Raw genomic sequence first — 18,126 nt, 5'->3', positions numbered from 1 at the left:
TAATGAATCTTATTTTCTGCCTTTTGTTATGTGGCTCTTTAGGGGTACTTTTTTTTTTAAAATTTTGAAAGCTAGAAACTTTGTCAAAACGGCAGAATGAAAGGGGATTAGACTGAGCATCTCCACCTCTTCCCAACAATCCATTGACTTTGAAAAGCCTCTACCACAGATTAGAAGACTCTGGAGCTGGAACTACTGGAATAACTTCCTCTGCCACAAAGACGGAGAGGAAACATAGGACTCTTTATCAGGTCAGAAGACACAGGGCTTGTATCAGGTCATGACTCAGAAATGTTGTTAATGCCTCCAACCATCATGAAAAAACATATTAAAATCTTATGCAGAAAGAAAAGAAATAAAAATCGAGTCCCTGAAAATGGATAATATTGATCTGGCTCTCCTACTCCATCAATCAATTCAATTAAGCTGCATACTTCTGAAAAATGAAAAAATTAAATGGGGGATAATATGAGAGCAGAGGCAGACCTCTGTGCTGGCTTAACCCAGCAGCTATTTGAGTTTAAGGTGATACTTTGGGTTGTGAAATAAAATCTTGGAATTTTGAACATATTTGCTTCAGTGGGCCTCTCCTTTGGGGCCACTAATCCCTTTAATTGCCCCAAATCAGCTAGAGGCACCTCCAGGCAGAAAAATCTTTGTTCCATAAGCAGCATTATGCTGACAACAAAACCCTTAAAGGTAAAACCAGCTGAGGAAAGTTTGATAGCAGGTCATCATGTCTTATTAGATTAAGTATATTAAAAAGAACCTAAAGCATGAAGTGCCTTGAAAAAAATCTCATTTTGACCCCACTCTGGATAAAAATGATTTTTTGTCACAGACTTCAGATTTAGTGTCCAGTACTCTTGCAGGCTACATTCAGCTTTCAGTATTACAAGAACTAATTGCAAATATTCATTTACAAGAACATCTCAAAACTTTCCCTCTAAGATTTTAAAATATACCAGCCTAGTAGTGCAAAGAAGTCACTCATACCAATAAATTATTCCAATCCTGTTGAGTTTTTGACTTGACACACTTCAGTATTCTTAATGAAGGTGCTAACTCCATGACTAATGATGTATTTCTGCAGAAACCTCAGCTGATGGGGCTCATGCTCAAATCAAAACTACAAAACTACTCAAATTTTACTATTTTAGGTAATGTTTTTATGAGTCAAAGGCAACAAGTTACCTGGGAAAGTAAGACTGAACATATCTGCAAGCGTTTGCAGGATCAGGCTCTATTTTTATACAGCCTTTTATCAATGACAAAAGCTAATTTTAAAAATCGCCTCACTTAAGAGATGGCACTAAATATAATACAAGGAAGATTTACTTTATATTAGCCTTAAGGGTGTGTTAAAACACACAAAAATCTATCTTTTAAAAAGGATTAAGACATATTTAAATGGCACAGACATGAAATGCAGACCAACAACTCCAGTACAGATACTAATCATGTGAAATGAATAACCTTATAATATCACACATCTTAGATCATCTGACTTGTGTGTTTGTCTGCATATTCTACAACACAGCCCCAAGCTGAAAAAACACAGACAGACGGAGAAGAAAGAGATTCTTGTTTCCTGGTAAAGCTTCTTGCATTAAAGAACTGAATGCAGGGCAAAAGGCCCATTCAAAAATGTGTCACAAAACACTTCACCACAGACCTAGGAGCTTTGTTGTGAGAGGAGGAAGGGAAGAAAAAAAAGGATTTTGAACAATATTGACTAATGGGATTATGTATATACAACAGTTTCCCATTCACAACACCCTCCCAGGGAGCTGAACACAAGCTCAATTTTACCTGCGCCAGTAACAGTTACATCATTTTCTGACAGATATTAAGCCAACAGGGTACAGACCACAAAGCTGCTACCAAAAATACTTAATCTTCCAAGGAGGATATCAGACAGGCAATTAAAGTAACAGTAATCCTCCCCCAAATGTTGCGTTTTATCATCTGTAAATGTACATCCACAAATCTCTCTCCCTTTGCTTTAAGTAGGAGCCCATGAAACTTACACTTCTGTAGAGTATTTTTGGTAATTTAGAGCTTTCAAATTATATGTAATACAATACCTGGGTAAGTAATACACAGAAAATAGTATCCTGATGATAATGTAACAACACATGAATATAAACTGTTCAGCATCCCTTTTGAACTTGCTTGCATGCAAAATCTTTTCTGTATTCATATTAGAGAGAAGGGGTATAGAGAAAGAGACCCTAAGACTGAGTATTTCTTCCCATCTTTTTAATATGTGAATTAATTTTTCACCTAACCACAGCAAGCATATATTCTTTGAAGGTTTTTAAGAAAAAATAAAGAAAAAAAATGGAGAACAAATTCGGGAGTAGAACCACTGCATCCCTAGACAGGAAAAACAGTGTTTTAGAAACCAGAAAAACTTATTCATGCACCTCACAAAGCATAAATACAGCTATGAATACAGAATAAACATCCTTGATTGTACTAATAAGAACAAATATAATCTAGATACACAGCTATTGTTTGAAGAAAAGCACATCCAAAGACTTCACAGTGACAACTCCAGCCCCCTCCGTGCTCCGTCAGGCACCGCGCAGCCATGTGGACCGTCAGGACAATGCCAGCAAGGAAAGGGATGGTCAAGCACTGTGATGGTCACAACCATGTGTCTGTGGTGAAGCTTTCCAGGGCAAGGAGACGTCAGGAGGCTGCAGCAGCAGGGAGGGGAGCAGCCATGGGGTGTGCAGCCAGTGCTGAGGGTCCCCCACAGGTGTTGCTGTGAGGCAGTGAGTAACACTACCAGGTAACTGGGATATTCGATCCTGACAGCAGGAAACCATCTCCACAAATTCAACACATAAAATGAGGGATGCAAATGCTAACAAAGCGGCACTCAGCTACCTGTGACAGAGCAACAAGGAGAACTCTTGAAGATTTCCTTTCCTGGCAGGATCTGCTAACTGCTATTTGGGTAACATGAGGTTCATATGCCTTTATTCTTTGTTTTGAAGCAGCAGGACCTTAATAATCTGTCCAGTTATGGAACCAAAACCACACTTCTGTTGCTGTCTCTTCAACTGCCCGAGAACCCACAGCATTTTCCGTCCTTCCTGGTAGTCTCTGCAAAGGAAGGTTGAACAATGTGCCACTATATGAGGGCCATGGCCCCCACAGCAGCAGGAAAAAAAACAGATTATGCAAAACTTGCACTGTTTTGCTTCTGTCACCCTTTGCCTCCTCAGACCTGAACAATAATGAGCTTGTCTAGCATGGAGGAAAGGGTGAAATGGCTTTGTGCTTGGATGGGTCAGAACAGATAAATGCAGTGATGTGCTTGCCAAACCCAACTTGCATCTGGCTGGAATAAGGAAGAAACACAAAGGTATTTCTCACAAGGGTGAGAAGCTGCAGACAGCAGCACCAAGATCACAACCCCCCCCCTCTGTGTCTTGGTGTGGTTCCCCCCTGGCAAATCTCTGGAGAGATACAACATAAAGGCTCATTTGGTAGCTACTTACATAGAAGTCACAGGTAAAATTTTGCCTTATTGCTTGCACTGAAAGTGAAATCAGCTATACTTTGTATAAAAGTGGGACTGTTTATTTTCTTTTGCTAAAAAAGTGAAACCCCCTTGCCAGACCACATAAACAGAAACCACTACTTCCTCAGTCACTGGATGTTCACATCTAAAAAAAGCCCTGGACAAGGGTAAAACCATGATGGGTATGACATCAGACCTCTTACATTGATCAAGCTCACAAACTGCCATCAACATATGATGGCAGTTTTGAAATTTTGAAATTTTGGTTTTCCTGTTTCGCCTTTTCCACTAAACAGACAGGAAATGTGTCTGTTAATGTGAACAACTGAATTTAAAAAATGTAATATCCATTTTTTCAGAATATATCACATTACAAAATTAAAATCTAGAGAGCCCACAACTGACCAGTAAAAAGAAAACAGAACCCTCCTCAAATCACCAGGGATGTGAATCAAGTTTTCACTATCATAACCCCTCTTCTTGGAAAGTGGATGTGAGGGTCAAGAGCCTCTCAAAAGATAGTTTCTTCTAACAGATGAAAATTACACAAAAACCAAAGCAAACAAACAACAAAACAAACAAACAAAAACCAGACAAGACCACGTTGAAATATTCCTGAGGAATCATACAAAAGAACTGCAACAACTGCAAGGTAAGTACCAGTTACACAAAAGTCTGTGACACCCTTGACTGTTGCTATCACATTCATTTATTCGGTAAGATATTCAAGATATGAAATTGCTCCAAGGGTTGGAAATACTACCTCTGCACTTAAAATAGAAAAGACAGGCCTAATCCTGTTCTCATTTGTACCTGAGCAACCCTGCAATTAATTCAGAGCTTTGTCTTTTCCAGATCCTTGATCTTTGCAAACAGGCAGTGGCTTACAAGCGCTTTTTCACGCCAGCCTCTTTGCTCTCAGCCCATCCTCCTCAAGGGAGTAAATTCCAGTTACAACCCACACCCTTCTGCAGTGCCCTATTGCACTAAATAGGTCTTGGGCTTGAGGCTTAGCTCCTAAGGAATATGGAGGAGTAATGGCATTTTGTACAGCACTGAGCACAGCACCAGTACTGCACTGGGAAAAGCATCCTTGCTCCTGCTGCAATGCTACGTCTTCCAGGAGAAGGAAGCCTGCAAGCTCACAAACACACTGTGAGAAAATACACATTTCCATTCACATCATCTATTCAACCTTCCCACAGAGCGTGAGGGCAGCAACAGAAAATACTGCCTTGAAAGTGCCTGTTCAAGGGTGCTGGCAAATTCATACAATTTGTGGTTTTTATTTTTAAACACATCTGCTCAAAGTTGCTCCCTGATGCACCCTAGCACCATCTCTGACCTGAATAGCCTTACATTAATAATGAAACTAATGAACATACAAGAAATGAGTATTTCTAATAATCTCTCTAAAACAAACAGAAGCAAAAAGCCTGGGACAATGAAGTATGTTCTCAAAACAAATGTGTGCAGTCTCTTGCTACTTCCAAGGCTGCTCTTGAGTTCTGCAGTACCGTAGTGGCTTCTAAAATACAAGCATATTTTATCTTGAGGCAAGTCATGCACATGGAAAAATAAGGATTTTCCAAATAAATCTCAAAGGCCACAGTGGAGGTACTTGACAGTGGCACTTTGTGTTCTGCTGTAAATAATTCTGCCTTTTTAAGCAACCACCTCTGAGCTGCCACTTCTTCTGTATTAGCTTATGCTAAAAAATGGGATTCTACAAAGCAGTGAACACCACCAATTAAAAATCAAACCCAGTTTTGCTTTTAGGAAAACAGCCTCATAAAATTAAGGATGGTTCCACAATACTGAAGACAGAGGGTTACGTGAACTGTTTTTAAAAATACAAACACAACCCTTTGTGCTTTAAAGGCCACACTTCCAAGTCTATTAATAGCAGACAGAGAGTTTTCCACACCTTTTTACATAACCTGATGCAGCACCTGCATGACACACCTACCTAAGCCATGAAACTGCACTTTGCACTGCAGCACCTGAAAGCTGTTTTGCCTCTCTTCCTATTATCCAAAAAACATTTCCATGTTTTCCAGTCAGAAACTGTATAATTCACTTAACTAAATTCAGGGAACTGCGGAGCGTGCTTGTAACTACCAAACCTCCTCAGCTGTGCCCACTTCCCCAGGTATCAAGATGGGTGTCTTAATGTTCAGGTAGCTGTCACCTAATGAGGACTTCACTCCTTGTTGTGCACATCCACCACGCCCCATGGACACGTGGGCAATACTTCTGTCACCCAGCATTTGTCTGGGTGTAGCTGATTGCAACCTTGACTGGAAACGGAGGAAATTCATCTCCTTTTATGTTGGATCTGTAGGTCCTAACAGAGGTGCAGAAGCAACAGGAAAATAAGTTTGACAGAACACAAAGAATGAAGTTGGTGAGTTAAAACCCCAGAAAGATATTTTCAAGACACATTTCAGACCAGAGCTGACACCTAGCTTCTGCTTTATGCTCCACCCTTCACACAGGCTGAGTACAGTGAGGTGAAGACTGCAGGTTCCTAGAACATGTCCTTGTGAACGGGGAGCAATGAGAGCTTTATGAACTGTAGGTATGGGCTGCACTTATGCAGATGCAAATGCATGCACATGATCCTAGCAGGCGTGAAGGCAAAGGGCCTTATGTGACATTCACCTCCTGGCTCCCCCTTTCTCCATCCCTACATGTGCTGGGGGTACTGCATGAAACCAGGCAACCCTCCAGATGCCACAGTGGTCCTCCCTCACTGCCAAAGGCATCCCACCTCCTTGGGACAGTGAGGCTCTGCTCTCCCCTCCTCCAGCACCATGCACCCAGGAAACTCAAATTCAGCAGCCCTCTTTCTGAAGCAGGCTGGCAAAGCTGTGCTGCTTGCACCCTTCTAAGGGCACGCTATGAGGCTGGGGGTAGAATCCAATTCTCTACTTACAGCTGCAGTGGGCAGCTCCAGTGCTGCGAGTTATCTCTGTGAAAAACAATGGTAATAATATCTGACCCTTCAATCATGATGAAACCTGTCAAAAAGGGAGAGAGCTTGGGGTCTCTTGCCTTCTCCTCTCCCCTTTCTGGTATATGAAACCTCTGTGTCATCCAACCTTGTTGGAGGGCTGGGACATCTCCCTGCATTTCCACCCATGGCAGACCTACCAGAAACAACGATGGTGGAAATGCCAGAGTCTTCCACATTTGTCCATTCAATTTCCTCACCGAGAGTTACTAACCCTGTTAGCCACCAGCAGTGGCTCTTTCTTTATCCTGGAATGGGAAAGGAAATGATGCCCCACAGAAGGGAGAAGATAGAGAGAAACCTGTCACCAGCATTCCCACACTACAGAAGACATAAGCAGCAAGGACAGCAATGGTGCCTATGGTTGGTACCTACTGAGGCTGAACCACCACCACATCCCAGTATCACTTCTCTGTCCCTTGTGTACACAAAAAATCTGCAGGTATGACCTGCACAGTCATGGGTGAAGCCACATACAGCAGACAGCATATGGATGGCAGAAAAAAACATCTTAATGCAAGCAGGCTGCTAACCCAGTAGCACTGATGAATTCTTGGATTCTTGGTGCCCAGCATTGTATCCTACCCAAAACCCAGAGAAAGGGAAAAGCAAGCTCAAGAGCTTCATCCCTGTTTGTTTCATACAGCTCAGTTCCAGCTACACGGTGCAGCAAGAAGTCATCATAATGTCACCTTACAGATTTTTCCTGTTACACAATAAGGGGATTTTTTTTTCAGGAAAATTTATGCTTCTTTTGAATGCCTTTACCTACAAACTGATGTGCCTATGTCTGATTTGCCTTGACAGCATGTAGATTTGAAAACTTAATCATATTTACCTTGGTAATATGATTATCTCTAGGAGCAGAAAATGCAATCCATTGTTGACTGAAAAATTATGATAAACTTCTCTAGCTTTCTATTTTTTAATCCCACCAATACTATAGAGTCAAATCCCTGATATTGCAGAGATTTACTTACTAGCAAAACATCATACACTGGTGCTTGATTTAACTGAGTAGTTTTGTATATAAGTAAACATACAGCCCATGCTTTTCAGGATCTCATCAGAGAGGACATACCTTCCTCTGTCATCCAAGATGAGCAGAAAACATATTTAATTTTGGTGAATGAATCTTTCCCCAAAACTCAATTTTACAAAATTGCAAGCCTGATCTATAACAACACACAGGAAAGTACCACTGCTTGCTAAGAATATGCAATTGTGCTTTATATTCATAGATAAGGTGAAAGGTTATTTTATTTTTTTTTAACACTTCTTCTACTGAAGAAGATAGTCTTTGTTCCACTTCTCACTTGCTTCTCAATTTTCCACAACAGAAATCCTTCCTTAGGTAAACACCCTGAAACACTGCTTCTAAAAGCAGTGCTGGCATTGAAATACATCATGAGAACAGAAAATACATTTAGCATTGATGACAGGAAAACAGTTGCTATGAACAAAGCACAGTATCCCTTTGTAAAAGAACCTCACAGTTTCTTAAATATGTATCCCCCTAAATCTGCATATTGCACACTGTAAAGCAAACTCCAAGAGTCCTAGAAGTTTCCCACTGGCACATCACATTTTCTCCAAATCCTATTACATTTTCTCCTGCTAAACGGTCTACCAGGCTCTGTATCCTACCCTTGCAGGAAAAAAAAAATCCCAAAAAACAAAAACAAACAAACCCCCCCCACCAAAAAAAGAAAAAACAAAACAAAACAAAAAAAACCCACAAAAACAACAACAAAAAAACCCACACTGCCACAAAACCCCCAAAACCCCTTCCCATGAAAACAAATGCCATTCCTTACATTTCTCAGCATGTTATTTGCAAACGACAGGCCAGCAAGCAGATACTCTCCATATGCCAAATTATGTCATTTCCATTTTCTAGAAAGAATACTTCTCACAGCAAACTGGCACGGGTTTTTTCAGTTGGGTTGTGAAAAGAGCCAGCTCTGTGTCTTGCTGCACCTGCTGCGTTGCTAAGTCTGGTATCTGGTGGCAGCCCCACAGCCATCCATAGCAATTCCGGGTCCAGAAAAGAGTTTGTCATAAAGGCTGAGTACACCCTCAGAGGTACTGGCAAATGTTCAGGGGTGAATTCTGTGGATATTTGCATATAGATTTCTGTAGACACCAGCTTGTCCCATTTGTAAATAGAATCTGCTTTCCCACGCTTCCTAAGGGACAAGCTGGTGCCTACAGAAGTTTCAGTGTATCCAAGTCCCAACATATAAACCAAATTTCTGCATTTTTAGGTTAAATTATAAAGAGTAGCCTTTTCATTTGGGTAGTGGAGAACTTATACTACAAGAGTACTACAGCTGAAATCAGAGGGGAAAAAATTAAAAAAAAATAAATCAAGATTTTGTTCTTCTCATCTTTACCTTCCACCATAACTCACTGCACTACTGAGTCTCCAAACAGCCCACCTTATATTTACTTTTTTGAAACAAGGAAATCACAGAATTAGTAGAGGATTGGGGCTTTTTTATTTTTTTTTCTTTTCAGAGAGCACACTTGGCAATCTCATATTTGTGTTTTAGGTGTTTTGAACTGTTCCAAGCTAAGCGGTATCTTCTGCCAGAAGAATTCTCAAAGTCATAATAATTGCAGACTAAAGCACACTTCATATTCAAAAGCTGTCATCAAACTATAATCTGTCATTATCCTATTTATCTACCACAGAACTATGTTTTTGTGATGGTCTGGAGGGCTAGTGACTCACACAGCTGCTACCAATCTTCACCATTTCAAGGTGCTTTCAACACTACTACGGTGCAGACGAAAGCTGTGTAGCAGGCTTCTAAGGAAAAGATCCAGTTTGGCTGCCTGTACAGGAGCTTTGCAGGTAAAGAAAAGGGTGAAAAGAAAGATCAAGTAGTGGAAATGCACCCACCACATAAGCAAACCTGCTGAAATTTGCTCCTTCTGCTCTCCTGACAGGGGTCACCACACACCAGCCAAGCACCTGCATGGTATAACCACAACACCTCCCATGGCAGGGCTGGACCTAGAAAGCTTTGAATTGGCAGCCAGTGAGGGCAAACAGGACTTTTTATGTGTTACCAGCTTAGGTTTCCTCTTAGGAGTTAATATACACCTACCCTGTATATATGTATATCCCTCTCACCTGTCCAGCTCTAAGGCTGCCTGACTCTGAAACCCCGAGAGTCCTGAGGCTCTAGCAGGCACAGCTGCCTCTCAATATCTGTCCCTCTGTGAAGCTCTCTAATTAATTCCCTAGTACTCATGAACACCATGTTCTGTCCCACTGTTCCACTCTTCAGAATTGACAGCAAAAGGGTTTTTTCCTTGTCTATGAATATTAACCTTTTTTATCTGACAGAGATGCTCACTAAATAGTATAATAAGAGCCTAAAATATGCCAGAGCAAATTTCTGCAAGATTAGTTTTTAAAAGTTTGTGTACTAAGGGAACAAGGGTGCTGCACCTATGGTGTCCATCCATGTGTGTGTCATCCTGATCCAATCACTTCTCAACCACTTGTCAGCTTCAGCTAACACCTGGAAGATGACCCCATTTCCACCACAAACATCTGTGCCCTGAGCAAGGGAAGCGGCTGGCAGAGACCAGTGGTGGTGAAAGCCAGTCCATGGACGTGGGGCTGGCCATGCTCAGCACAGCTCAGAGAGCCCAGCAGCATCAGTGAGTGCCCCTGCACAGCTCTTGGGGAGCGTGAGGACCCAGCCTCTCAGTGTGCTCGTGCTGAAGGACGTGGGTGCGCCCAGCGCTCCTTATGTCCTCCTTAGGGCTCATGGAGGACCTTGTGCACTATGTGCTACTTCTGAAACAGCCCTTATTACCTGAGTCTAAACCCTGCTGTTAAACATTCCCCCTTCAGGAAGGCACAGGAATTTAGCCTCCTGGAGTGGCAGCTGAAGTCAATAAGCATCCCATTCTTTAGAGCAGCACCTATCAGTGGTACAAGGTCACACACCTAAGAAAAGACTGCACTTCCCATTGACTACTCAGACTATTAAATCACTGTTTTTATGCTATGCTTGTATACATCATTCTGAAATTTAGTCTGCCCAAAGGGCTTTAGGTTCAGTGAATAGCAGAGTGTCCATCACATACTAAAGGGCTGATATGCTTCCAGCAGCTCACAAGCCACCTCCTGATGCTGGGATGACCCCACAGGGCAGAGGGTGCACCCAGCTCTTTGTTCTGCTCCCCTTTCAAGACTCTGCCTGTAAGATACTTGTTTCTGAGAGACACTTATTTTGTTTCTTACATGTTCAGTTTGGAGGCATTTTCTGCTGTGGGCTGAAACTGCACTGCCTGCCTGCCCAAGGCAATGGAGAACTGGATTCTGATCTCTCAGCCCTCCATCACAAATACTCAATGACAGGATTCAGCATCCTGGAGGCTTTCTCCAGCACTAACAACCCATTGAACTTTGCAAACCCTAAAAAAGTCAAGAAAGTCAACCATTCCAGCATCTCCCTTCATTGCATCTCTCCAGAAGATAAAGACTGAGGCCAAATGCAGCTCTGTCCTTTCTAATACATAGAAATAAATAAAATTTTCACAAGTTTTACTAACTGTAAATTAATTTTAGAATTAATCAGGAAATTGGATATACTGTAGGTCAGCAAATTCTGAAGAAAAATCTATTTGGACCATGATAATCTCAGTGCCCTTCTGAGTGGACCTCTCCTCAGTGATTACTCAGCAGATACTCTCTCCTTGCTTCACAGCACCTGCTGCTCCCAGAAGGAATTCTTCTGCCCATCTGCCTTCAAACCTGATGTAGTGACACTGACAAATGCAACTGTAAGCAACGTCTGAACTCCGAATCTAATCACCAATTTGCTTCCTTAGCAAAACAGAAAAAAATCCAAAATCAAACAACACAAAGAAGAGCATATGCTTGTTTCTAAACACTCAGTGTTTAGAAACTTCACATATGGAAACAGCAATACTTTTCCCAAAGAAAACTATGGCAAGAAGAATTCTAGGATACACAAAACCAGGTACATGGACCATCCCCTAATCCACAGGATGTGCAATTATCTTAAACCAGTGTTGCTGAAACTTGGTTTCACAGAGCTCCTCACTAATTTCAGATTATTCTATTAAAATTAATTATAATTTCACATGAAAGAAACCCTGGCCCTAGCTTCTAATAAACTAATGTCCTTGTCCACCTATTCCCCACAAATTGAAACAAACTCCTGCAGGAAGACAGGAGCCTTTGGCGCCAACCAGTCAACTTCTGAACAAGCCTATTTTTTGCCATTTACATATAATTACATACTACCCTCCAAGCAGCTAGAAGCTCCATGCTTCTTTTTTGTATTGTTTGTTTCTTGTGAATATACATAGAGCACAAACCCAAACCACATTAATGATAACCTTGTTAAATATAAACTAGTATGCAATTAGACAAACTGCTAACACAAACAAAAAAGCCAGGGAACTCTGATTATATGTTCACAATGGTTTCTGAAAGCCAAATAAAAATAACCAAATAAGCCAAGTAAGAAGGCAACCTGTGTTTCCTGATACTGTAACAGAAAAAAGTTTCATGTTATAACTTAGTGTCTCAGCACAGAGGACTAGTCTGTCAAACAACTCCTCACACTCAATTTCAAGCTCACTCACTGCAAGGAGAGCAGAAGGGTGGGAAGAAAGGCAGCCGGTGCACACGTGAACTACCGAAAAAATCTGATTTTCCTCTCTGCATCATCCTTCAGATGAGCTAATGCCTGTCCCTGGCCAGGTGCTGTGACTTTCACCCTGTCATCCTGAGAAGGGCTGGCTGTGTGTTGGGGATTTGGCTCCTTCCTCTCCATTAAGAGAGCAGCAGAAGGGCTGCTTGAACCCTCTGTTCTTGGGCTTGTGCCAGCCCGGTGCATACTTGTGATTTAACTTCTGTGCAGCCAAGGGTGAAGCCAGCAGAGCTCCTACCACACCTTTTCATTAAGAAGATGAGCCACTTACATTCTGTGCGACCTCCATGGGTCTGCAGCTGCCTGGTGTTTGAAAAGATATCTCTTTTCCAGAACAGAAACGGATCTACTGAAGGCAAAGTCTGCTCCGGACTGCACACATGCAGTATTATCACAACAGCCAGCAAAGGCAGGGGACACTTCACAGAGCTCTCCCACACCAGGGCCAGCCTTAAGTGAGTGCTACAATGGAGGGCCTCATACTTGTCAGTGGAGTAATACAAAGTCCCCACCACAACTGAATCTAGCTCTCGACAAAACAAAACAGCATGAGAAAACCAGCATTTTCCTTGCAGCCTGCATCACACGAAAATATACAGCACAAATGACAGCCACTACAGGACTGCAGGAGCATCCTGGAAAGGTTTCCTTAGGTGACTTCCCTTGCCATGGACTGGGGCTATTCACTCAGTTTGTTTGCATGCTAGCAGTGCAGATGAACTTGCAAGACTCTGGATTTCTAGGTTGTAAACAAGAATAGTAATAACCTTTCCCTCTTAAACTCCACTCTGTTCTCATGTAATAAAAAAAAACCCAAATGAACAAACAGGAAAAAAAAAACCCAATAGGTTGTGGAAGGAAATGTTCAGGAAGTGGCAAAAAGGAGCAAGGGGAAAAAATGACTGGAAGAGAAAGGGCTAAGTGAAGTGATATGGGTAAGATCTAAGCATCTTTCCCAGAACCAGGCACAGGATCAAAGCATGAAGGAAACAAAAACCAAGGATGATCCCTGGGAATAAAGAAAAGTAGTACTAGAATCCTGCATCAATAATAAACTCACTAAGTAGAAGGTCAAGAAGAACCCAGTCCCTTGAATGCTAAGTTCAAGAGCAGAAAAGCAATTCCTAAATCATAGTCTGCGGGTCACTTCTCCTCCACAAGGCTGTGGGCAGAATCACATCACAGACTGAAATGCACGAGTGTGAGTGTGTGTGTGACACAGCTGTGCAGTTGATCCACTGAGCAATTAGAGGGTTATCACTGCAGAAAATGTTTTGAGAGACACATGACTAGGAGAAGAAGGGTGATAACTCACCAGCAGGCATGGTACTTGGGGAGGTGGGGCTCCCTCCAGCACAGCACCTGAAAAGGGGCTCAAAAACACCACCAACACAAACCAGATGGAAGAAGGGAAAAAAAAAAAAACAACCAACAGTGGGGCATGCAGCTAAGATAACTTTCGCCTGGAATACTTCCTATTTCTCCAAGCTGGTTGGTTTTGAAAAGGACTTTTCTACAGCGATCTATGCTCAATTACCCTTACAAACCCTTGCAATAACATGTGACTCAAAGTCTACCTATTTGTCCAAGGGAGAAACAAGGAGGGAGTGTGGCAAATGGGGAATGTGGGAGTGGCTGCCGATGTGGGCTTGGGGAGCACAGTCATTTCCTCCAGCTTCTTCCCCCCTCCGTCTTTGATATCTGAGTATGTTGTTGAGGAAGTGAAGGAAGGTGATTTTGTATCCACAGGCATTCACACATTTTTACATGATTGCACCTTCTTAGCCAGAAGCCTCAGCTTGAGAGCTGAAGCAGGTGAGGTTGTTCCTTTGGGAATTAAAAGGCAAAAGAGTACCCGGCGGCAAGAAACGACCCAGAGGAACAAAGTGCTTGGAGATAAAGAGCTTATTTAGGGTGGTAGCGAGACGCTGCTTAAACCATGCGCTCACACCGTAATCAGTGGATTTCGATGCAAAGATTTCCTTCCCTCTCGCGGGCTACCAGATCTGGCTAGCAGCTCACTTGACTCAGAGCCGGTTCCCAGTCTGCTGTCTATAGGACAGGCAGCACGGCGGGCGGAATCCACCGCCAGTCGGGAGAGCGGGGTGACAGCCGCTGCGCAGCTGGGCTGGGCTGCGGCGGGGCACGGCGGCCGTGCAGCCGCACGCCCGCACTGCTGAGCGGGAGAGAAACTTTCAGCCACTCGCGCTCAGAGAGCCACCGGCTGCTGCCGCCCGGGAGGCTCGGGCACCTCCGCTGACCTCCCCCTGCACGCTCGCACATCCCTGCCGCTGCTCCCCCGGCCGGACGGCAGCGCAGCCGGCCCGCGGAGGGAGGCTCCCGCCCCGCGGCTTCCCCCGGCCGCCCGGCGGCCGTGCCCGCCCTTACCGAGCCCATCGCCATCCTGCGCATCCCTCATCCCCGCACGCCGAGCATCCCTCATCCCCGCGGCGCTGCTTACCGGGACCGCTGCAGCTCGAAGGCGGCGGCGGGGCCGGGCTGCCCCAGCTCTCCGCTGCCGCCGATGCTGCCCTGGGGGCTGGTGCGGCCGAAGGGCGCCGGCAGCACCCCCGCCGTGAAGGAGTTGAGGCGGCCGCGGCTGCCCGCCGCCGCGGCACCCAGGAAGACGGCGGGCGGCACCTGCACCGCGGCGAAGGCATCCTCCTCCTCCTCGTCTTCCTCCTCCTCTGGGGGCTCGGCGGGCGCCGCCGGGGGGCTGCCCAGCCGCGGCGGCGGCTGCGCCTGGCGGGGCCGGGCGGCGGGGCCGTCGTTGCCCGGCGGCGGGGGCCGCCCGTCGAGGGAGATGCTGGTGAGGAAGGAGAGCGCGGCCTGCCTGCGGCGGGGGTCGCTGCGCGCCGGCGGCGGCGGCTGCGGCGGCCCCGGCGGCGGCTGCGGCGCTTTCCTGGGGCAGGGCTCCGCCGGCGGCGGCAGGGGCCCGGCGGCGGGACTGCCAGGGCTGGCGGCGGTGGCGGCCGCCGCCATTGTCGGCCGGCTCCCCCTCCCCTCGCCGCTGGCCGGGCGCTGCCTCTCGCTGCCGGCCCGTCAGGCGGGCGGGCGGCGGGGCATGGGCGCCGCGGTCCCCGCGGGGTGCATGGGGGTGTCGAGGGGTGCGCTCCGCCCGGCCGCGCCGCGCTGCCCCGGGCCCCCGCCGCCCGCCCGCTCCGTATTTATAGGTGCAGCCGCCGCGCCGCCGAGCGCCCTGTGCAATAACACGGCAATCACGTGTGGGAAACGGGGCGCTGGAGGAAAACAAAAGCCCGGCCAGCAGCCCGGAGGAGGAGGAGGGAGAAGGGTGGGTCTCGGCGAGCTCCCTCCTTTCAACCTCTCTCTTTTTTTTTTTTTTTTTTTTTTTTTTTTTTTCTTCCCTTTCACCCCCTTCCCTCCTCCTCCTCCTCTTTTTCCCTTCCTGGATGCGTGGGGGCGGGCGGGAGCCGGGGAAGGTGGAGTCTATGCCCGTAGTACTCGGCACATGGCTCTCGGAGCCCGGCACAGACCGCCCCGGACCCACGGCTGCTGCTCGGGTTGGCCCGGCTCGTCTGAGGCACCGGGAGCAGCACTGGGAGCGGCACCGGGATGCAGCCGTGCCGTGCCAAGCGGCCCTGGCGCTGCCCGCTGTTTTTCCCGGGTGGGGGCTGGTGCCCGGCGCAGGCGCTGGTAGTGCCCGATGGGCACGGAGGATGGTCGGGGACGGGGAGTGGCCCTTGGGGATGCGCTTGAATGCCGACGGTGCGTTCTGCGATGCGGCAAGCCTGGGCTGTCCCGGTCCCTACTGCCCTTGCTGCAGTCTGAGGCGTGCGTCTGCCTCTGTGTGTGCAAGTAACATCTCACGGGTACCCTGAAACATTAAACCAACCTCCTCCCCAGCCTTTCCGTCAACTCCGTCCCCAACCTTCCCTCTCTCCTGCACCAGAGAAAGCACATTTGCTTTGTTCTTTCCCAAAAAGGACGTATAGCACAAGCCCCAAATATCTGTATTCGTGTCCCAAAGTGAAGGCTGCTGAGCAGCTGACTGCAGGTCTGCACACTGCCTCCGTCTGCAGCTGTGGCTCTCGAAGGCGGGCGGCCAGTCCACCTCAGCATCCAGCTCCTTCATTCCTTCATTACTTTATTGTGATCAACTCAAACGTGCTACAAGCGTGCTTGTCCTGTGATAATTTCATCAACAGCTTATGTAAGGGTTGGATAACAGATACATACAAACAGAGGAGCATATGGTTGTCGCAAGATAGCAACATGCACTTTCTTCATAAAGCATTACAATGGCTTGTATTGCATTCCAGTTATAGCTGGTGGATGACTCACGAGCCATCCCAAACTGTCACAAAATATTGTGATGTCTCCTACAATTTTATCAAAACCTTGCTAATTTGATGATTAAAAAAATCATTGATCAGAAAGGAGAACCCAATCCCATTGTTAGAGGGAGCTATGGATCCAGGTATGTGTTCCTCTTAAAAGTGATATTTTGAATATTTAAGCATATTGAACATTTTGGATTTACTTCTGAATCTTTAGCCTCTACTAACACTGAGTACCACAACCCCCAAATTTAGGCACCAAGTCTCAGGGGTGTGCTACTTTTTTTGTAAGGGACACTGCATGGGCAGAATCCTGAGCAGGAGCAGTGAGGAAGGGAAGAGGAAATTATGGAGGAAAGAGATGTTTTCCAGATCACACCTTCTTAAAGACATAGGTGAGTGCTATTTTGAGATGGATATTCTCATTTCAGTCTGCTCTCTTGAGATTTACACTGATTTTGTCTTTCTTATCAGAGGGTACTTCTGTGCCTGTCCCTGTGGCATGTCAAGGATGGATCATTTGGATGGAAAGTGGGTAGGCCAGAGTGCTAAACTCTCTTCCCCAGAGAAAAGCCTAACTGGCATGTCCCATCTATTGGAAGGATGCTCTGTACCCCTGTGGTTGCAAAGTGGTTCCTTCAAACTTCTGTTTTGGAGAAAGGCTGACGAATTTCAGGCCTGCCACCTTCATTTGATGGCAATGCCTTTTGTCTCTGCAGTGGCAACCAGTGAGATGTCAGGACACTAGTGCACATGGCTCCTGTGGAGGAGTTCCAGGCTTCTTTTACCACTTCTGAAAGAGTAAAGGACTTTTTGGAGGAGTACTCCTGGGTCACAGAAAAATGTCACAGCTCTGTAGCCTGGCAGTTGGTATGTTTCTGAATGCTTACCCCTGGTCCAGGGACTACTACCAAATGGTAAATAGGTCATGGAACTCAGGCCTCCCACCTTAGAACCAAGTAAGATATACACTGGGATAGTGAAAATAAACTAATTTGAGAAAGCCATATACAAGAAGAAAATTACTTTTCCAGTCTGAAGTGAACCTATTTTTGATAACAAGTGGGGTACCACAGTACAAAGATAATTGGCACATTAGAAGTACCTGGTTCTCTAGACCTATTTATGCATTAGTAGCAAATTTAAATTAATGTGCATGACATAATATTAATTTTTTTTCCAGTTACTTATGTCCTCTTGATCTGTTCTTAGCAAAACTTTAGGTGAAAGTATGAGCTATAGAAGTCCTGTGTGCTGGAGGATATGTGAAAATGTCAAACAAATCGATTTTGCTGGTTGAAACTTTTTTATTTGATGGAGAAGCAGTGGTTGACTGGAGGAAATAGCAAAGTTGAAAGGAAAACCAAAAAGGCGCATTCTGGAAGTTTGCTTCTGTCACTGTTTTTTCAATCATTTCCTTCTCCAAATTCTCTTCCAACCAACCAGCTCTACCCAAGTGCAAGTAAATGTTTTTATTTCAGAGGTCACAGGCTTATGTAAGTGGTTACATGACAAGAGGTAATGGGAATGATGGAGCATGATGGCTTTTTCACCCAGTGCACCAAG

General features: G+C 45.3%; 1 protein-coding gene across 2 annotated transcripts in view; it reads right to left on the bottom strand.

Annotated features, from left to right (window-relative positions):
- Positions 1–15,336, bottom strand: part of CABLES1 (Cdk5 and Abl enzyme substrate 1) — a 71,700-nt gene extending 56,364 nt beyond the window's left edge. Inside the window, exon 1 of one of the 2 annotated variants that reach the window (XM_085572003.1) lies at positions 14,724–15,336. In XM_085572003.1, the coding sequence (XP_085428129.1) occupies positions 14,724–15,244 (521 nt within the window). In that variant the 5' untranslated portion in view covers positions 15,245–15,336. The remainder of the gene's footprint in view (positions 1–14,723) is intronic. The other variant, XM_021551555.4, reaches the window with a different exon arrangement.
- Positions 15,337–18,126: the final 2,790 nt, after the last annotated feature.

The sequence above is a fragment of the Lonchura striata genome, chromosome 2, assembly GCF_050655825.1.
Source record: "Lonchura striata isolate lonStrDom1 chromosome 2, ASM5065582v1, whole genome shotgun sequence".
NCBI lineage: Eukaryota > Metazoa > Chordata > Aves > Passeriformes > Estrildidae > Lonchura > Lonchura striata.
Note: the sequence above shows the minus strand (reverse complement) of the source record. Positions and strands in the feature narration are given on the sequence as shown.